We start from the raw sequence: 22,221 nt of genomic DNA, 5'->3' as shown, positions 1-22,221 counted from the left end.
CTGGTACTTAGAAGGATATCTCTGGAATTGGGGCATGAGTTATGTGGAAATATAAGAGAATTGCTTCTGTTACTCCTATCATTACAGTATTATGAAGAATGTACTATAAGGTAAGTTAGTTTTCTACAGTTCTAATAAAATTATATTAAATTAACATTGTTGACATGGATAACTCATTTTTATTTAATAGGAAATCTCACTTATATCTAAAATGCATATTTTTCTGAATGTCTAGTGTTAAAGTAGAAATAAATACATATTCAGTATACACGCACACTCACACACACACACACACACACACACACACACACACACACATACACACACACAAAACCTTGGTAGTCAGCCACAGGAAGAAGTGGCTAAATAATGGAACAGACCTGGGCGACTTGCTTTAGGAATGTCATGTAAGGGTTTTTAGCAAGGCAGAGGGAATGGGAACAAAGGTCAAAGCCTGCCAGAGCCACGTGCTTGAATGAGCTAGTGTCCCTTCAGTCCCAATGACTATCGCCTAACAAAAATTGTGATCATATTTATATAATATAAAGAATACTCAGAGGCCTAAGTAGTTGCATCTCTGAAAATCTGTGATTTTTTATAAGAAGTATAATTTTTATGCTTTTGAAACAATAGTGGACTAAGTAGCTTTTGAATTGTGCCAAAATAACAGTATACTTTCTATTTTTGGAATGTGTTTTCATAGAACTAAGACAAAAACAATTTTAAAGTTCAAGGAAACAAAAGACAGAAAAATAAATACTATAAATTTAAAAAGGACAAATTCATAAAGCTCCATTTTTCATGTATCAAAGTATTAATAGAAACTAAAACTACCTTGTATGTGTCAACGTAACGGTCTTCTTTTTCTTTATACTGCACAGCTATAGGCTTAGATAGGTTTCTACAAAGGAAGAAATGATAAAAAATATGAAGTAATTTGATACCATCAGGATTAAGCTATTTATGTCTTCACCCTGAAAATGTGCAGGCCTTAACTCACATTAAGAATGTTGCTTTGCAACCAACAGTCACCATTCAAAATCATGAGCCCTTTAAGAACAGATCTTTACTTGCATTTCCTTAACAGTAAGGATCAGTACCTGTATGGTGAATAACGGACTCTTCCTGGGTGATGCTGCCATGCAGATATGCACACAGATGAACATGTTAGTAATGGAGTTCCTACTATCAAAACCCCATGATGTTCTTAAAAGCCGAAGAATGCAAGAAACATGTCTTCACTTTAAAAACCTATCAGCATTACTGTATGGTATGTGAAAGAGCAGGATAAATAGTTTTGATGAGAGGGACCAGCTGCTCTGGCTAAGAGACACAGTGAAAAGACTATTTATAATGTCAACATCTAGCACTGTACTTTGACCAACAGCAAAATCTGCTCAAGGCTCAGTAAATCTAAGCCATCTGGCTTATTCAGATGTATTTTCTCCTCTAGACAAGACCTTACTATGTAGCCCAAGCTATCCTTAAACTCACTTTGCAGTTCAGACTGGCAACAGTCCTCCTGTCTTAGTCTCCCAGTGCTGGGATTACAAGAATGTGTTCCCATACTCTCTTTTTGATAAATTAATTTCCTATGGTTATGCACTTCAGTAATATTAAATGAATTTTGGTGACAGTAGTATAATAAACTCTATCAAAAAGTTAAAAGGTTTTCTTGAATAGATGTCAATTTTTACCTTCAAAATATGAATAAATTATCTTTAAGACCCTGGTATATTTTTTTACTCCTTAAGACTGTTATAATAAGGGAGTTGTGGTTTAGCTCAGTGGTAGAGCATTTGTCGAGCAAGCATGAGGCCCTGGGTTCAGTCCTCAGCTCTAAGGAAAAAAAAAAAAACCAACCAAAAAACCCCAAAATAACAACAAATCAAGAATGTTATAATATATCTTAGATAAAATTATATTTTTATGGCTAGATGGTAAGAATTACAGTTGTTGCCAGTTGTGGTGACACATGCATGCCTTCAACTCTAGCACTTGGGAGGTGGAAGCAGATAGATCTCTATGAGTTTAAGGCCAGCCTGATCTACATAGCAAGTTCTACACTACAGAGTTACAAAGTGAGTCCCCTGCCTCAAATACACGAACAGACTGCCAAATAAACACTTGAGTGAAAAAAAATAAACCAACTCACAGGTAAAACATCTTAGAATATATTTGTCCAGCTGTTTTTCTGCTTATTAGTGGGTACCTAGATATTTTTTAAACAAACAAATATCTTTCCATACTTACAAAATGTAATGTACATTCTTACACATTTACTTATTTTGTGTACATGTATGTGTGGGCATGCATGCTATGGGAGTTGGTTCTCTGCACCATGTGGTGCAGAGGATCAAACTCAGATCGTCAGACTGACATACTGAGTCATCTCACCAACCCTACAACACTACTTTAGTAGTTGAAGCATACAACAATGTATTAAAATCTAATACTGGATCTTCAGGCTGATTCTAAATTTTAGATACTTTGAAAACATGCCAGGAATGCCACATTCCTGTTAAATTTTTGCATAGAGTGCCAGATACCAAAGCAAGCAAAGAGGTGAGCAAGTTTAGGTCCTAGCCCTCACAAAATGACTGGTGGGTTAAACTGGAACCTTTATGTTGAATATATGTTCTTTAGCATTCCCAAGAATAATTCCTGGAAGCTAACGTGCTGAAAACAAGTATGCACATTTAATAGGTTTTTATGAATATATACCACCAAACTGTTTTCCAGAAACATTGTGTATATTTATGCTAGAAATGTATAAATTGTTGAAATGTCCAAGAGCAATATATATAATATCTAAAACACAAATAATGTACCACTGTGAATTAACTTGAATCTGATTCTTGAGGGCCAAGTCAGGCTTATTTGGAAGAAGTTATAATTAAAATATTTAAAAATTTCCCAACTGGAATATTAGAAGTCAATTTTTCTTTAAGTAAGAGAAATTTAAACTAAATGAAATATTTATCAATGAACTTGGACTATCTGGTTTCTTTTATTGCTTTTATTTTTATTTTTTTATTAAATATATTCTTCATTTACATTTCAAATGTAATACCCTTTCCTGGTTTCCCGCCCTCCCAGAAAATACCCAACCCATCCTCCCACGCCCTGCCTACAAGAAGATGCCCCTCCACCAACCCACTTCCACCTACCCCCCTCGATTTCCCCACACTGGGGCATCTATCCAGCCTTCATAGGACCAGGGAACTCTCCTCCTACCGATGCCCAACAAGGCATTCCTTTACCACAATTGTGGCTGGAACCATGTGTACCACTTGGTTGATGGCTTAATCCCTGAGAGCCCTGGGGGATCTGGTTGGCCAATATCATCATTCTTCCCATGGGGCTACAAACGCCTTCAGTTCCTCCAATCCTCCCTCCAACTCCTTCAGTGGGGACTCCGCGCTCATTCCAATGGTTGGCTGCTAGCATCTGCCTCTGTACCTGTAAGGCTCTGGCAGAGTCCCTCAGGATACAGCCATAATAGCCTCCTTTCAGCAAGTACTTCTTGTCATCCATAATAATGTCAGGTTTGGTGACTGTTTATAGGATGAATCCCCAGGTAGGACAGTCTCTGGGTGGCCTTTCCTTCAGTCTCTGTCCCACATTTTGCCTGCATAATTGTTCCTGTGGGTATTTTGTTCGCTTTCACAGAAAAACCAAAGCACCCACACTTTGGTCTTCCTTCGTCTTGAGCTGCTTATAGCCTGTGAGTTGTATCTTGTTTATTCTAAACTTTTGGGCTAATATCCACTTATCAGTGAGTGCATTCCATGTGTATTCTTTTGTTATTGGTTACCTCACTCAGGATGACACTTTCTAGTTCCATCCATTTGCCTAGGAACTTCATGAATTCATTGTTTTTAATAGCTAAATAGTACTCCATTGTGTATATATACCACATTTTCTATATCCATTCTGCTGTTGAAAAACATCTGGGTTATTTCCAGCTTCTGGCTATTATAAAGAAGGCTGTTATGAACATATTGGAGCATGTATCCATATTACATGTTGGAGCATCTTCTGGGTATATGCCCAGGAGTCGTGTACCTGGGTCCTCAGGTAGTACTACATCTAATTTTCTGAGGAAACACCAAACTGATTTCCAGAGTGGTTTTACCAGCTTGCAATCCCACCAGCAATGGAGGAGTGTTCCTCTTTCCCCACATCCTCTCCAGCATCTGCTGTCCAGAGTTTTTCATCTTAGCCATTCTGACTGGTGTGAGGTGGAATCTCAGGGTTTTTTTGATTTGCATTTCCCTGATAACTAAGGAGGCTGAACATTTCTTTAGGTGCTTCAGAGCCATTAGATGGATATTCCTCAGTTGCAAATTCTTTGTTTAGCTCTGTACCATGTTTTTAATAGGGTTATTTGGTTCTCTAGAGTCAAACTTCTTGAGGTCTTTGTATATATTGGATATTAGCCCTTTATTGAATATAAGACTGGTAAAGATCTTTTCCCAATATGTTGGTTGCCATTTTGTCCTACTGACAGTGTCCTTTGTCTTATAGAAGCTTTGTAGTTTTATGAGGTCCCATATGTCGATTCTTTTTCTTAAAGCATAAGCCATTGGTGTTCTGTTCAGGAAATTTTCCCCTGTGCCCATGTGTTAAGACTTTTCCCTACTTTCTCCTATATAAGCTTTTATGTGGACGTCCTTTATCCACATGGAGTTGAACTTTGTACAAGGAGATAAGAATGGGTCGATTTGCATTTTTCTGCATGCAGACCTCCAGTTGATCCATACCATATGCTAAAAATGCTGTCTTTTTTCCTCTGGATGTTTTTAGCTCCTTTGGCAAATATCAAGTGACAATAGGTGTGTGGGTTCATTTCTGGGTCTTCAGTTCTATTCCATTGGTCTTCCTGCCTGTCTCTGTACCAATACCATACAGTTTTTTATCACTATTGCTCTGTAGCAGAGCTTGAGGTCAGGCATGGTGATTCCCCCAGGAGATCTTCTGTTATGGAGACTAGATTTTGATATCCTGAGCTTTTTTGTTATTCCAAATGAATCTGAAGATTCCTCTTTCTAGCTCTGTGAAGAACTGATTTGGAATTTTGATGGGGATTGCATTGAATCTGTAGATTGCTTTCGGCAAGATGGCCATTTTACTATATTAATCCTGCCACTCCATGAGCATGAGAGATCTTTCCATCTCGTAAGACCTACAATTTTCTTCTTCAGAAGCTTGAAGTTCTTGTCATACAGATCTTTTACTTGCTTGGTTAGAGTCACCCCAGGGTATGTAATATTATCTGTGACTATTGTAAAGGGTGTGGTCTCCCTAATTTCTTGCTCAGCCTGTTTATCCTTTGAGTATAGGAAAGATACTGATTTGTTTTATTTAACTTTATATCCAACCACTTTGCTGAAGTTGTTTAACAGCTTTAGGAATTCTCTGGTGGAATTTTTAGGGTCGCTTAAGTATATGATCATATCATCAGCAAATAGTGATATTTTGACTTCTTCCTTTCCAATTTGTGTACCTTAGACCTCCTTTTGTTGTCTAATTGCTCTGGCTAAGACTTTAGGTACTATATTGAATAGATAGGGAGAGAGTGGGCAGCCTTGTCCAGTCTCCGATTTTAGTGGGATTGCTTCAAGTTTCTCTCCATTTAGTTTTATGTTGGCTACTGGTTTGCTGTATATTGCTTTTACCATGTTTGGGCGTGGGCCTTGAATTCCTGATCTCTTTGTGACTATTATGAAGGGATGCTGAATTTTGTCAAAAGCTTTTTCAGCATCTAATGAGATGATCATGTGGTTTTTTTCTTTTAGTTTGTTTATGTAGTGGATTACATTGATGGATTTCTGTATATTGAACCATCTCTGTATCCCTGGGATAAAACCTACTTGATAGTGGTGAACTATTGTTTTGATGCATTCTTGGATATGGTTGGCAAGAATTTTATTGAGTATTTTTGCATCAATGTTCATAAGGGAAATTGGTCTGAAGTTTTCTTTCCTTGTTTGGTTTTGTTTGGCTTAGGTATAAGCATTATTGTGTCTTCATACAATGAACTGGGTAGTGTTTCTTGTGTTTCTATTTTGTGGAATAGTTTGAACAGTATTAGTATTAGGTCTTCTTTGAAGATCTGGTAGAATTCTCTACTAAACCCATCTGGTCCTGGGCTCTTTTGGTTGGGAGACTGTTATTAACTGCTTCTACTGTTATTATCAGCTTTAGGACTTATGGGACTATTTAGATGTATCCTTAATCTCTAATACAAAATATCCTAGGTTCAGGGTCTATGTTTTCTTCTCATAAATTTAGAAGAAATGGAAGTCTAATGTCCTGGCTAGTCTTATGTCAAGACAAACACAAGCCACAGTTATCTGAAAAGAGAGAGCTTCAACTGAGAAAAACACCTCCATAGATCAGGCTGTAAGAAGGCATTTTCTGTTCATAAACTTTCTCCCTGTACCGATGTCCTCAACGGTCTTCCCCAGTTTCTTTTCTATTAGCTTCAGAGTGTCTGGCTTTATGTGGAGGTCCTTGATCCATTTGGATTTGAGCTTAGTACAAGGAGACAAGGATGGATCAATTCGCATTCTTCTGCATGCTGACCTCCAGTTGAACCAGCACCATTTGTTGAAAAGGCTATCTTTTTTCCATTGGATGTTTTCAGTCTCTTTGTCGAGGATCAAGTGGCCATAGGTGTGTGGGTTCATTTCTGGATCTTCAATCCTGTTCCATTGATCCTCCTGCCTGTCACTGTACCAATACCATGCAGTTTTTAACACTATTGCTCTGTAGTATTGCTTGAGGTCAGGGATACTGATTCCCCCAGACTTTCTTTTGTTGCTGAGAACAGTTTTAACTATCCTGGGTTTTTTGTTGTCCAGATGAATTTGATAATTGCTCTTTCTAACTCTGTGAAGAAGTGAGTTGGGATTTTGATGGGTATTGCATTGAATCTGTATATTGCTTTTGGCAAAATGGCCATTTTAACTATATTGATTCTACCGATCCATGAGCATGGGAGGTTTTCCCATTTTTTGAGGTCTTCTTCCATTTCCTTCTTCAGAGTCTTGAAGTTCTTGTCATACAGATCTTTCACATGTTTGGTAAGAGTCACCCCAAGATACTTTATACTGTTTGCTCTAAGATCAAGAATTGACAAATGGGACCTCATAAAATTACAAAGTTTCTGTAAGGCAAAGGACACCATCAAGAAGACAAATCGGCAACCAACAAATTGGGAAAAGATCTTCACCAATCCTACATCAGATAGAGGGCTAATATCCAATATATATAAAGAACTCAAGAAGTTAGACTCCAGAAAACCAAACAACCCTATTAAAAAATGGGGTACAGAGTTAAACAAAGAATTCTCACCTGAAGAACTTCGGATGGCGAAGAAGCATCTTAAAAAGTGCTCAACTTCATTAGTCATTAGGGAAATGCAAATCAAAACAACCCTGAGATTTCACCTTACACCAGTCAGAATGGCTAAGATTAAAAAGTCAGGAGACTTCTTAGGCAAATGGATGGACCTAGAGAACATCATACTAAGTGAGGTAACCCAGACTCAAAAGATGATTCATGGCATGCACTCACTAATAAGTGGATATTAACCTAGAAACCTGGATTACCCAAAATATAATCTATACATCAAATGAGGTACAAGAAGAAAGGAAGAGTGGCCCCTTGTTCTGGAAAGACTCAATGAAGCAGTATTCAGCAAAACCAGAATGGGGAAGTGGGAAGGGGTGGGTGGGAGGACAGGGGGAGAGAAGGGGGCTTACGGGACTTTTTGGGAGTGGGGGGGAGCTAGGAAAGGGGAAATCATTTGAAATGTAAATAAAAAATATACCTAATAAAAAAAAATTAAAAAAAAAAAGTCAGGAGACAGCAGGTGTTGGAGAGGGTGTGGAGAAAGAGGAACACTCCTCCGCTGCTGGTGGGGTTGCAAATTGGTACAACCACTCTGGAAATCAGTCTGGCGATTCCTCCGAAAACTGGGCACCTCACTTCCAGAAGATCCTGCTATACCACTCCTGGGCATATACCCAGAGGATTCCCCACCATGTAATAAGGATACATGCTCTACTATGTTCATAGCAGCCCTATTTATAATTGCCAGATGCTGGAAAGAACCCAGGTATCCCTCAACAGAAGAGTGGATGCAAAAAATGTGGTATATCTACACAATGGAGTACTATTCAGCCATTAGAAACAATGAATTCATGAAATTCTTAGGCAAATGGATGGAGCTAGAGAACATCATACTAAGTGAGGTAACCCAGACTCAAAAGGTGAATCATGGTATGCACTCACTAATAAGTGGATATTAACCTAGAAAACTGGAATACCCAAAACATAACCCACACATCAAATGAGGTACAAGAAGAAAGGAGGAGTGGCCCCTTGTTCTGGAAAGACTCAGTGAAACAGTATTCGGCAAAACCAGAACGGGGAAGTAGGAAGGGGTGGGTGGGAGGACAGGGGATGAGAAAGGGGCTTATGGGACTTTCGGGGAGTGGGGGGCTAGAAAAGGGGAAATCATTTGAAATGTAAATAAAAAATTATATCGAATAAAAAAAAAGAGCAATATAAGCTCTTAAAAAGAAAGAAGAAGGCATTTTCTTAATTAGTGATTGATAGGGAGGTACCGGCATATTGTGGCTGCCATCCCTGGGCTAGTAGTATGGGTTCTATAAGAAAACAGGCTGAGCAAGTCATCTTGAGCAAGCTAGTAAATATCACCCCTCTACTGCCTTTTCTCTTGCATCCAGATTCCTGCCCTGTCTGAGTTTTTTCTTTTTTAATTTTTTTATTAGATATTTATTTATATTTCAAGTGTTATCCCCTTTCCTGGTTTCCCCTCTGAAAACCCCTTATCCCATCCCCCCTCTCCTGCTTCTATGAGGGTATTCCCCCACCCACCTACCTACTCCCACTTCCCTGTCCTAGGTTCCCCTACAATGCGGCATTGAGCCTTCACAGGACCAAGGGCCTCTCCTCCCATTGATGCCCAACAAGGACATCCTCTGCTACATATCTGGCTGGAGCCATGGGTCCCTCCTTTGGTTGATGGTTTAGTCCTGAGAGCTCTGAGGGGTCTGGTTGGTTGATACTGTTGTTCGTCCTATGGGGCTGCCACCCTCTTCAGCTCCTTTTGTCCTTTCTCTAACTCCTCCACCGGGGACCTGATGCTCCTGGGAGTTCTTGTCCTGACTTCCTTTGATGATGAACAGCAATATAGGGGCCAAATAAATCCTTCCCCCCCCCCCAACTTCTTGGTCATGGTATTTCATCACAGCAAGATCAAGTCCTAACTTAGAGAGATAGGAAAACATCTTTATACAACTTCTTTTGAAATAATTGATTCAAGCAATAAAGTCATGGCTAAAACAATTAGATATGCAGTTGGTGTGAATCTGCTACTGTGAGTTATCATGAGCATTCTCAGAGGGAGGCATCACAGCTCTCTCCTGATAGGTTAGTGACATAAAGCTCACATGGCCATCTATGGTGGAGTTCTCACAAAACAAAGGGCGAACTGAATACAAGTAAGCTTTCTGAGCTGAGCCTTGCTCTCTAGCAAACAGGGATGACATGAACAAATGTTATCATGCTGCAAAAACAAATAACCAAATATACAAAAATGTTAAGGCCTTTCTAGATCTATTTTTCACATATCAGCAATCAAATCCAATGCCAGACCTGAGTCAAAATGGTCAATTATAAAAAACATTGTTGAGATAAGCAGGAGACAGCGAGTATATTAGGTATTATTGGGATTGCTAATTTTCTTAGATTTGCATAGCAGCAAAAAAGAGATGTATACTGTAGATCTCAGAGGTGACATAACTAGATGTCTCAAATAAAAAAAAAGAGAATATGATACAAGTTTGGTAAAGTATTCATAATTCACAATTGCTGATTTGGGGGAAATGAATTATAAAGGTTTCATTAATCATTAAATTGTTGAAGATTTTCAAAGTAAAAACTTTAATGGTATAAGTTCAGTATACGTATGAACCCAAGATGATATTTTTACTTGCCTATAGATAGATGGATCATTGAGGTCAAGAGTCTCACTAACATAGTCAGAGAGGATGAAGGGGAACACCGGGTACTGCATGAGATCATTGAAGGATCGGCCTGCATGCTTATTTAAATGAGTCAAATATTCAAAATTGGTAATTTGTCCAGTATACCACAGGTTTGTCAGAGCAGTGATGTTGCCGTATTCCAGAAGATTTGTGAGATTATTTGTGAGAATGTTCTGGTACACATCATCGCGAACCTAAGAGGAAAGGATTTAAAAAAGACCAGATATTTTTAGGTTTATTGATACTTTCCTAGAGAAGCAGAACATTGTAGACATGTTATTAATCTAAAATACTCCAAGAAATCTGCATTAAATGATAGAGAACCAAAATCTGATTGCAGTTTCTTTCTAGAGACAGGCTATTAGTCATTAGGCTTAGTGCTAGATAAATCTGCTTATAAAGTTATGTGGCAGAAACTTCTGCATTGTCTGTTCATAATTTCCAAGGAAAAGACAGTTACGCACAGAAATCACTTAGGCATAGATACCAAAAAAATAAATATATAAATGATGCACTGACAGTCTGATTGTACCAGAAAAGATCTCTCTGCTGTGTTCCTACTAAACCCTATATGCTGTTATTTTATCCATAATATGGAGGTGATAGTGTTTACCTCATAAAGATTAAATACCACATCTTATATAAGTAGGATACAAACCCACTACTGACTAAAAACATAGAGGATCAATTTCACCAACCCTGTTCTTCTTGGGATTAAACCCAGGGCCTTTTCGCTCTAGGCAAACGTTCTACCACATATATTCTACCATATATATCCTAGCTCCATAGATCTTTTTTAGAGATTGATAAAAGTTTTAGAGATTGATAAAAGTTCTGTCACAGAAAAAAAGGGTCTTCCAAAACAAACTAAGTGGGTTTGAAAGATCCATCTAGAAGTCCCTATTGCAAGTGTAGGAAGAAGAGCCACTGATGTGACAGTGAACGGCAAGACAGAACAAAAATGACAAGAAAGACAAATGTGGGAACAGACAGAAACACCGTGCCAAAAAACCCAAAATGTCACCTAAATTCAAAGGCTGTAAACACTAAAATAGATGGATAGCAATGTGTGAGAGTGCTCCTGACTCTGGAAGAAAGAAAAGAGCTTTCATTCATCCAGCACATAAATCACACCATGTGCCCACAGTGCTCCAGGTGCAGGCAATGGAACACAGAACAAAGGCAGGTCTAGACCGTCTGCGGGGAGAGCAGAGTACTAGGCACTAAAGAGCCTCACGGAGCAAGCACTTGATCAAGTAGCAAAGGCGACAGGAGTGCGGGTTTACAGAGGGGGATGCTTGTGGTAGTTTGAGTGCGGGTGGCTCATGTTTAGGTATTTTGTCACCACGGAGTGGAGCTGTTTGAAAGGATTACAAGGATTATTAGGAGGTGTGGTCTTGTTGGAGGAATGTCACTGGGGGTAAGCTTTGAGGTTTCAAAAGCCCATACTAGGTCCAATTCTCTCTCTCTCTCTCTCTCTCTCTCTCTCTCTCTCCCTCCCTCCCTCCCTCCCTCCCCATGGATCAGGGATCAGGATGTACTTCTCAGCTATTACTTTAAGTGCCCTGCATGGTGCCATGTTTCCTGCCATGATGATAATGGATTAAACCTCAGAAACTAAGCAAGCCCCAATTAAATGCTTTCTTTCATAAGAGTTGCCTTAGTCACATGGTCTCTTTGACAGCAATAGAAAGGTGACTAAGACACTCATATTTTATATAGTCAGGGTCAAGAGGGAAGGGATGCTGTTTAGTACAGTAAGGCACTCTGTTGAAGAAACACTTGGTCAAGGGGACTCAGAGTGAGTCATTTGGAATTCTATGGAGAAAAGCATTCTTCCCAGCAGTTAAGTACAAAGGCCCTGCAGCATCAGTGTGTCTGATATATTCAGGAAGAAAACTTCCCTGGATAGAATATGAGTCCTGGAGAGAAAATCAGTTAAAATCAGGAAGTAATAAGGTTCTTGCCTACCTGGGGCTTTATCAGGCTCTTGTAAGAGCTCTGACTTCCAGTGAGTAACATGACAAGCAACAAGAGTTTTTACTAGAGTAACGACACAGCGTGAAGGAGTGGGGTATGGATACAGATGGCCAACTAGGAGGCCGCTATAAACACTTTTGGTGAGAAATGATGGCAGCTCAGTCAGGTCGAGTATGTGTAGATGGAGCAGACATGCAGGGTAAGACGGAAGGCAGTTTACGAGGATACTCAAGATTTTGGGCTTGAACAACAGAGAAGGTTTCATTTCTGAAAAAAGGGAAGAATATTTTCAGGGTAGAGATAGCAAGTCAGAGTTAAATAAATGGATGTGGTGTGCAGGGGAGAGGCCTGTGAACTGACACAGAGCTTAGGATACAGACTGCTCTGAAAGCCAGGAGATGAGTGAGAAGATTCTGAAAAATGAGCCTGAGCTACTCAAGAAGGACCCGAAAACATGCTGAGTGGGAAAGCTGGCGATGGAGAAATGGAAACCCAGGAGGCCAGCTAGAGAGTGTCAAGAGTGGGAAGGAGACAGGCAAGGTGAGGAGCACGGACGCAGCAACAGAGGCTCTGGCAACCTGTGCAGGATGAAGAAAAGAAAGCAGGAGTGGAATATTTCTGGAGAGAACCCAAGGGAGCAAAGGGAGGAGAAGGGACTACAGGGACAAGCAGGTGTAGCCAGCATGTGCATCTTCTCCCAGGGCTCCCCCACCCCAAAAGAGCCATGGAGAGGCGATGGCCTTGAAGAGGACAGACTGTATCCTGAGCAAGTGCTAACTATGCCTTTCAGTCAATTTGGGGACATCAGATTTAACATTTAGAGGTCAGAGAGAATTTTTATAAGATTAAGGGCTTCATTAATTAAGATTAAGGTATAAGATATATTTTATATAATCTTAGAGTACCAATTAAATTTTATTTAACTAGTAGCATCATTGGTCACAATATCATTTCAAAAATTACATATCTAACAATGGTGGATTTACCTTAGTATTGTCAAACGCCAATAGGAGTGTTCTGCCATTTGTTAAAAAGATTTCTACAGCATTATCTCTCAGTTGCCACCAGCGCCTATGAACTTCTTTAATTTCCTCATATGTCCAGGAAAACGATGCTGGTTCTAACTCCCCTTGAAGGCTCTAAGACAGAGGAAACAGACAACAGTGTTTTCATTACCTAAAAATATTATTTTGGCTTTCAATCCCAAACCATGTCAAAATAAAACACAGAATCTTTCTTCCATGCCAAAAAATAAGATTATCTGGAAACTCTCCTGCTATATATAACACTGCATATGTTAGAGAGGATCTAGGAATAAAAAAGACTTTCTAGATCTGTTTAGGTTTGTAGAACACTGAAAGCTTCATCCTACTAATATGAGAATTCAGTCTTATCTTCATTTTTACAACAAATACTAGCATATCCAGAAGAATCTGTTATTAGCCAGCCGAGTTATTCAATTATACAAAAGTTACCTTTCCTTTTGATAGCAAATGTACCTGGTTGTGAATTGGGAGTGGCAGGGAGCATTCAATTGTTGTCACTGAGGAAGGACAGTGACAAGAAAATGACATGAAATAACAGGAGTGTATTCGAATTTGAATCATAATTGTAATTGCTGAGACCCAGGCCAAACGTAAGAGGCAATGACAGTCTTCCCTTAAAAAGAACCTTTTAAAAAGCATTTGGAATTCATACTAGTCTACACAAAGAGTGATAACAGGTGAGCTCTGTCACTATATTGTCATGATATTATGCAATTTTAGAATTTTTCTAGGTTTAAATAAATATAAACTTAAATCACCACTCACCGAACTTTCAACTGTATCAGAGGCATTGTCTTCCACAAAATACATTCCACATTTACCTGCAGGAAATAAGTGGACAGAGAGGTTTGAAGTATGTGTGCATTATTAAATGTGATGAAAGGAACCTCTGAAGTCTTCTGGCTTGAGTTTGAATGCCAGCAGCTAGAAATGATTCTGCACACTCAATAAATACTTTAAAATAGTACCCATAAGATCTGGGTTGCTTAATCGTAGTTTTATTACTAAAAATGGGGTCTCAAGAGCTGAATTTCCAAAATTATTGTTAAAATAAAATTAGGATTTTTACAAAACATGTATCAATACTGGCCAGCTACTGCTCATTCTTACTATATGGATCATCTCCTCGGGCAGTGTACCCAAGTCTCCCAGTCAGACACAGCTGGTCTTCAGGCAGACTGCTACAATGTTGAGCACCTCATAACCAAGTTACCTTTATTTTACTTTACTAATAGCTTCTAAAAGCAAGAGTAGTGATGCTGGCAAACTACAGTTGCCAAGAGAAGACATAAAATTGTACTTTAAGTAAAAAGGTGACAGAACAATAAAATATTTTGAGAGGCCTCATATTCATAAAGCTTTTATGATAGTAGTGTTATTTCATTAGTTACTTTTGCTAACCTCATTCTGTGGGTAATTTATAATTTAACTTTATCACGTTATGTACATGTGGGAAAAATGGTACTATCTATGCATTCAAGCATCCACTTGGGTCCTATGGGTAAGTGAAGGCTGTTTCTATAATGTCAAAGCGAAGCCACCTCAGTGATATTTAAATAATTTTGCTTAAAACTGTTTAAGAATAAGGAAGGGTGAATATAAATGAAATTCTTTTGAAATCAACTTACCTAACAACAATTCCCCAGCTGTCTCTCGCGATGGTGCAACACTGATGCATCTTCGATTCATTCTGTCAAAACATGTTTAAAATTGCTATAACTGAGTTTTTTGCTTTTGTTGGAGACATGAAGATGTTTTAATCTAGGGGAATGTTAATGCCAAGCTGACGAGAGTCTCAGTAGCACAAGCCAGCATGTCACAACCCAGACGATGCTCCTGTGCTACTTATGTGACATTCATCAGAAGGGGAAAGAAACGATGGAAATGGTTAGGGCAAGCTAAGGATTCCTGCAGTTTGCATGCAGATAGATGGAATTGGCTACCTAAGAATGGCTTCGTAATGCAACTAGACACTGGGTTAGGTCATTCATACTTCAATATGTGAACGAAACCTAGCATTTGTTCTTGCCTTCATTTTTGTTTTGTTTTGTTTTTCTTAAACAGGGACACTGGGATCAAAATTTTCTGTTCTCAAGTCACTTGTCTTTTTAGGGTGTAAGGTTGCTAACTATAAAATGGATACAATAGCGGGATGGAGAAATGGCTCAGTGGTTAAGAGCACTGGCTGCTCTTCCAAAGGTCCTGTGTTCAATTCCCAGGAACCACAGGGTGGCTCACAACCATCTACAATAGGATTTGATGCCCTCTTCTGGCATGCAGGTGTACATGCAGAGCACTAATACAAAAAATATAAATATATAGAGTTAAAATTAAAAATGTATACAATAATTACAACCATGATAATATGACAACAATGTTAACAACTAATACATACTGAAACATTTAAATTCTCTAATACTATTAAAGCCTGTATATGATAATTTCCCCTACATACAAATTGAGGAAACTGAAGCAGAAATATAAACAAACCCAGGACCAGGCAGGTAGTCAGGGTGGGAACTGTATTTATGTCACCACATTCCACTCCTGTGGATAGCACCAGCAGGAACTCTGTCTACTCTACAGAGACTAAAAAGTCAACTATATATAGGAGGGCTATGTGCTGCCTTAGCTGAGGAGTGTTGCTCTTATATGGACCATTTGGACTTGTTAACCCTTTTAGGACCCCCAATTGTTCTCCAGCTATAGTTGACTTTTGGCCCTACATTTTGAACTGCTTAGTTGCTATTGTTAAGACACACTTAGGTGCACTACAGCTAATGATATTAAAGCAGAGATACAAAGAACTAGATATAGAAGATCAGGAGTATGAGCTATCAGAATACCAGCAATTGCTTCAGGATTGAAACATGCAAAAAAAAAAAAAAAAGTGGGGGGGGGGGATGAAAGGGTTAACTCAGAAACTTTGAAAAGGTCATAGAACACAGGCTCCTCCCAGAAGGGTAAGTGTTCCCCCTGCCCCCTGAAGGGAGAGGCTAAATTACATTCCTCAGAACACAGGGTAGTCCCTACAACTAGGAAAGGCCCAGAGTCCATTGTCCACCTACCTCATCCCTATAACAACCAATTGGTTTAAAGGTAACACTGTTCTGCCAATCACACTATGCCTAATGGCAGCTGCCCAAGAACTGTATAAAAGGTCCACACAGTCTGGAGTACATGTCATTCTGTCTCCATGTGCAGGGCGGTCCCACCATGCTGGATAATAAACAAAAATCCTCTTTCTTTTTGATAAAAAAAAGTCAACTATAAAATATACATGCTGGGAAGGGGCAGAGCTGATGACTGATACCCATTAAACCCCAATGTCACAAATGCATTTGGACTTTGTCATTCAACTTCGTCCTGTCTCAAGCCTTTTTAAAGACTTCCCTAACGCCACAGTATTATCAACATGAAGTCTACAATGAGCTAAATTTGTATTCATCTAAGGGTAAAGGAAGCATGGACTCAGATCTACCTGATAGATTCACTTGCAGCTTTGTCTTTGACAGTAGAGGAGAAAGAAGAATGAGTTTTATCTTCAAATAGGTAAGAGAGTGGTGGCCTGACCACACCTGTAGAGAAAAAGTACAGTGTTTATCTAACAACCCATTATCTGTCATGCCCACAGGCCAAGGCCAAAGCTACTGTTACCTTCTGACTTTTGTCTGTCCCTAAGAAGATACTTATTTGGAATAGTTAAATAGCATCTCTGCAAACGTCTCCTCTCTCGGTTTGGCCCTTCTGTTGGATCCAACTGCCATGAAGTTGGATAGTAGATTGGGTCATACCAGACTGCTCTGCAAGGTGAAATAAACATCTTAGTGGTCACCAAAGAACTTGCAAACTTAAAATCATAGAGACTGAGCAAATTAATACTTATTTAATTACAAAACAACAGTTTATACATCAGAGGAAACATACATAGGATAAAGACTGACAAAGAAAGTAAGTGTCTTCCGGAGTCCAGTTCCCAAGTTCCCTTCTGGAGCAAGTGCTGCATCCAGTTTCCTGTATTTACTAGATTTTATTTTCTTTTTCATAATGTAAAGAAAAATGTGTGGTTATAATTATATCACTTCTCCCCTTCTCCTTCCTCTTTATAACCCTTCCCAATGCCCTCCTCTGCTCCTTTAAATTCATCATCTCTTTTTAATTATTATTAAACACAAGCTCGCACGTGCACGCGTGTGTGCACAAACACACGCGCGCGCACACACACACACACATGTACGTACACACTCTCTTTCCCTCCCTCCCTCCCTTCCTCCCTGCAAACCTCCCTCCATCCTAAATATATAAATGCAATTTGCTCAGTCTGTATAATGGTGGTTGTAGGAATATTTTCAGGGATGACCACTTGGTATTGATAAGCTCTTTCTCCCACATTCAGTATTCTTTAGTTGTCTGAACTTCTTTGTCTAGCATTCAGACCTCATGAGATTTCCCCTTTCATGTTAAATTTACTAAAAATTTGTAAAGATATGTTCCTACTATCACAAAACTTTAGCAACATAACACAATAAAGTATATTTAACATGGTTATTAGCTAATGAAAAACATTTCCAAATCTATTTTTATAGTTCCCATTTTGTCTACTGAACAAAATTATATTCCTTTTCTATATATGTCACATCTTAAAAATTTAGATAGAAAATGAAAGAAAACAGTAAAATTATATATTTTTTGAGACACCAGATAAAGAAAATCACCCTTAATTTTATTACCCAGAACATTACTTCGGGTCATCGTAATGCATTCTTACTCTTTCTGTGCTATATTACTCTTTCTGTGTTTATTTACTGACTCCTGCAGGTTGGATCTTTTCCTTAGAAAAAAACTCACTAAAATATTTCCAGGGCAATAAATATAAATAAATAAATATTTGTAGAGCTCCTGACATGCACCATCACCACTATCACCAAAGCTCTGAATAACAACAGCTAATGTGTCCAGCTAGTATTTTGCTGTAGATACTGACACAAGAAAAATTCTTAGACAAATGGATGGAGTTGGAGATCATCATACTAAGTGAGGTAACCCAGTCTCAAAAGATCAATCATGGAATGCACTCACTAATAAGTGGATATTAGCCTAGAAAACTGGAATACCCAAAACATAATCCACACATCAAAAGAGGTACAAGAACGGAGGAGTGGTCCCTGGTTCTGGAAAGACTCAGTGTAGCAGTATAGGGCAAAACCAGAACAGGGAAGTGGGAAAGGGTAGATGGGAGAACAGGGGGAGGGAAGGGGGCTTATGGAACTTTCGGGGAGTGGGGGACCTGAAAAGGGGAAATCATTTGAAATGTAAATAAAAATATGTCGAATAAAAAAAAGAAAAAGATTAAAGTATAGTAAATAATGATTTTCAAAGTCAAACTTGCAATTGGGCTTGATGGCACATGTCTGTAATCATAGTAATTGGAGTGTGGAGGCAAGAAGATTAAGAATCCAAAGCCTTTCTCAGCTAGAAAGCAAGTTCAAGACCGAACTAGGCTACATGAAACTATGTGAAAGAACAAAAAAACAAATTGAAAAAGTCAGATTGCCCTCTGTCAAATCTAATTCACATTTTTCAATGTGCTTATTAAATCTAATGTACATCAAGAGGATAGTAATGTTTTTTGCTTTTTTGAACTTCAAGGCTAGTATAATTATACTTTTGTATCTCTGTAAGTTTTCAAAATAATAAAATATTAATTCTTTTACATACTTTCTGAAAATAAATTTCCATACCTTTGTCATTAAATATAATAAACACTGGTTAAAATTCAAATTCAAAACCACTGAATTCTTTCTTTTATTCTGTTGTATTCAAGCTGAGAATGTTGTCAACTCTTTAGAGTTGATACCCTAATTTCATCCACTTAACTTTGGGGTATATACTGGGGAATGGAACTCAGGGCTTAGCACATCCTAGGCAAGTGCTACCTTATAAACTTTCTAAGTGTAATTCTTTTTGTCTGTAATTTCCACTAGTATAAAATTGTTAGTGTATCTTAGAACTCAAAGTAAGTCTGACGAGCTATTTTCTTTTTCTTTCTTTCTTTCTTTCTTTCTTTCTTTCTTTCTTTCTTTCTTTCTTTCTTTCTTTCTTTCTTTCCTTTCTTTTCTTTCTTTCCTTCCTTCCTTTCTTTTCTTTCTTCCTTCCTTCCTTCCTCTTTCTTCTTCTTCTCCTCCTTCTTTTGAAACAGGGCCTCATTATGTATCTCTGGCTATCCTGGAAGTCACTATGTAGATCAGCTGGCTTTTACCTACAGAGAGCCACCTGCCTCTGCCAAGTGCTGGGATCAAAGGCATGTGCCACCACATCTGACTGTAACTAGTTGTCTCAATTAAATATAAAGAGTAATACATTACTTTTCTTTTTGTCTCTTATAATTCACCTTTTAAGAAAGATTTATTGTACATGTATGAGCATTTTTCCTGTGTGTATGGATGTGGACCGTGCATGTGCCTAGTGCCTGAGGATACAAGACAGTGTTGGATCCCCTGTAGCTGGAGCTACACAGAGGTTGTAAACTGCCATTCAGGTGCTGTGGAAACTGAAATCAATCCTCTGTAAGAGCAGAGGCACTCCTGACACTGAGCCATCTCTCTAGCTCCCTCATAAATCATGTTAATAAAGTCTAAGATAAAAAAGATCTAGTTCTCAAACATACTCTTTTGACAATTTCTCTATCCTTTTGAAAAGTCCTAATTTTAAAATTGAAATGAGTTTTATTATCTGAAAGAGCTAATACCTCTATGTTTTCTTTCAAGAATTAAAAAACAAAACAAAACAAAACAAAACAAAATAAAACAAATCCTCATGTGGTTATTCTTGAAGATTGAAATAAAAAAGGCTAGATAAAAAGTTTCATTAAATAATTTTATAAATGTGAATTCTAGAATGAAAGCACTATTTAACCTCACATATAAAAGCTGTGCTCAGACATGTGTTCCCAGCACACACCTGTCATGTGTCAGCTGCTGGATGAGTTCCTGCCAGTGTCTGCTGGCACTCAGGTCGACTTTGTACATCCCTCTGATGTGCTGAATCACCTTTTTTCTTTCAATTCCTTGGGAGAGAGATACAGCCTGGGTGATATCTGCAGCTATTTTAGATATATCCTTGGATTTTAAGTCGAGCCTCTGGAAGAGACTAAACACACAAGATTGTTCCAAAGTATTCCTTAAACATTACATAATATATTTTATAGTACACCTGAGGCTCAGTAGTATAGCATTTGACAAGCATGCTGGAGAACTTGAGTCCCATCTCAGGCATAACACACACACACACACACACACACACACTCGCACGCGCGCACACACAGGAACACACACAAACACACACACACACACACACACACACACACACACACGCACACACACGCGCGCACATACACGAACACACATATATGCACACAGATTCAAACACACACAAAGATACAAACACATATGCATACATACAAAGTAACCCCACAAGTTTCCAAAATCAAACCTAAAGGAAAAAAAGAAGCTAAATGTCCAGAACTGAATGACTTGGAAGGACAGGGCTCTGGTATGTGGTGACGCACCTCTGTTGGTTGTTGTTCACTGTTTTCTCCCATACACCTTTACTCACACTCTCTTCATTTTCATATTTCTTTTGCTCCTAAAAGATTGAAACAATAATACTTAAAACTTACTCTCTCTTTTCTTTTTTTTTTTTTTTTGAAACAGGATTTCATGTATCTCGGAATGGCACTAAATTCCCTATGTTAACAAAGGTGGCCATAAACTCCCAATCCTCCTGCTTCACCTTCCCTAGTACTGAGATTACATGTGTACACCACCACACCCAGGGTCTTCAGGTGCGCACACTATGAGCTGATCTATATTCTGAGCTTTTAAACTTGTTATTTCTCATATAATATTGGCACTAAGTCTAACAAAGTAATTTTGAAACTAAGGTAGTAAGTTATTTTAAAAAGATAAAAGTATTGAAATAAATAAGCCATGTAAACAATATTATAATTTCCCTCTTTTTTTGATACAGTTTGAGCCATTAAAATCATAGCAAAATAATTAACTAAGTTCTCCAGCTTCCTGAATTTACATAGCTACCTGCTTATTTCACTTGCTTATTAAAGCATCCTTAAGTCCAGGAAGGTTTCATTGATTGTCACTACAAAAACCTTTCCTTCATGGGGATGGCACACTTGTTGCTCTTGCCAAGGATGGGGGTTCACTTCCCAGTACCCCCGCGATGACTCACAACCACTTTTAACTCCAATTCTTCTTCAGATTTCCAAGGTCACTGCACACATGTGATACATAGACTTATATGCAGGCAAAACATCCCAATACATAGAATAAATATATCTTAAAAATAATCCTTCCTTCATTGAAGGCTATAGATAATGGATGAAAAGAACCAAAGAGAATAGAAAACTCCACAAAATAAGTCTATTTCTCCTTTCCTGATCAAAAACTCTATGTAGCAAAAAATGAATAATTGCAAGCTATTATCAACAATATCTAACAATAAAAACAATCTTTCAGTCACTGTGTTAAGTGTACTCAACAGGATTTCCTAAGAAACAGCTCTGGTTGATAGACTCACCTCTTTGATAATCTTACTGAGCTCTGGTTTGGAAGGAGCACTGGGAGGGATGCACTTGTGGCCACATAACTTTAGAGCACCCATAAGCAGCTCCGCTTTGTCTGTTTCTTCTTCATTTAACTTGTCCTGATGATTATGTATCAACTCTGACAAATATAAAGCCAACTTGGCTCCATGCTTTAAAAATAAGTAAGAAGATTTTAGTTATAATTTTTATTTCTTATATTTAAATTATTTAATAAAAAATTAATTGTATTTGTACTTTTGTTTTAAATTATTTAATGATAATTTAATATATTTCTAAAGTTAGTTGGTCAGATCAGATGTAATGCAACTGTAAAAGACATGATAGAGTAGATGAAGAAATTTAATAATGTATTAGGTATTTGACATTACAGAATTATTCCTAACTTTATTAAATGATAAAAAAGTACTTTTAAAATAATATAGAAAATGTCATGATTTCCAGAAGCTACTTGTAAGTACATTAAAAAAAGATATGACACCAATGTTAG

At 38.1% G+C, this 22,221-nt stretch overlaps 1 protein-coding gene across 3 annotated transcripts in view; it reads right to left on the bottom strand.

Moving 5' to 3' along the window:
- The window catches only part of Lyst (lysosomal trafficking regulator), a 196,083-nt gene that overhangs the window by 55,177 nt on the left and 118,685 nt on the right, over positions 1-22,221 (bottom strand). For all 3 annotated transcript variants that reach the window (XM_052157710.1, XM_052157707.1, XM_052157708.1), the window contains 10 exons: positions 21,707-21,883; positions 20,679-20,755; positions 20,072-20,260; positions 16,769-16,914; positions 16,593-16,689; positions 14,740-14,801; positions 13,877-13,932; positions 13,052-13,204; positions 10,035-10,279; positions 835-901 (listed from right to left, as the gene is read on the bottom strand). In XM_052157710.1, the coding sequence (XP_052013670.1) occupies positions 835-901; positions 10,035-10,279; positions 13,052-13,204; positions 13,877-13,932; positions 14,740-14,801; positions 16,593-16,689; positions 16,769-16,914; positions 20,072-20,260; positions 20,679-20,755; positions 21,707-21,883 (1,269 nt within the window). The remainder of the gene's footprint in view (positions 1-834; positions 902-10,034; positions 10,280-13,051; positions 13,205-13,876; positions 13,933-14,739; positions 14,802-16,592; positions 16,690-16,768; positions 16,915-20,071; positions 20,261-20,678; positions 20,756-21,706; positions 21,884-22,221) is intronic.

This window comes from Apodemus sylvaticus, chromosome 14 (assembly GCF_947179515.1).
Source record: "Apodemus sylvaticus chromosome 14, mApoSyl1.1, whole genome shotgun sequence".
Classification (NCBI taxonomy): domain Eukaryota; kingdom Metazoa; phylum Chordata; class Mammalia; order Rodentia; family Muridae; genus Apodemus; species Apodemus sylvaticus.
The sequence above is the reverse complement of the archived record's forward strand: the minus strand, read 5'-3'. Positions and strand labels throughout refer to the sequence as shown.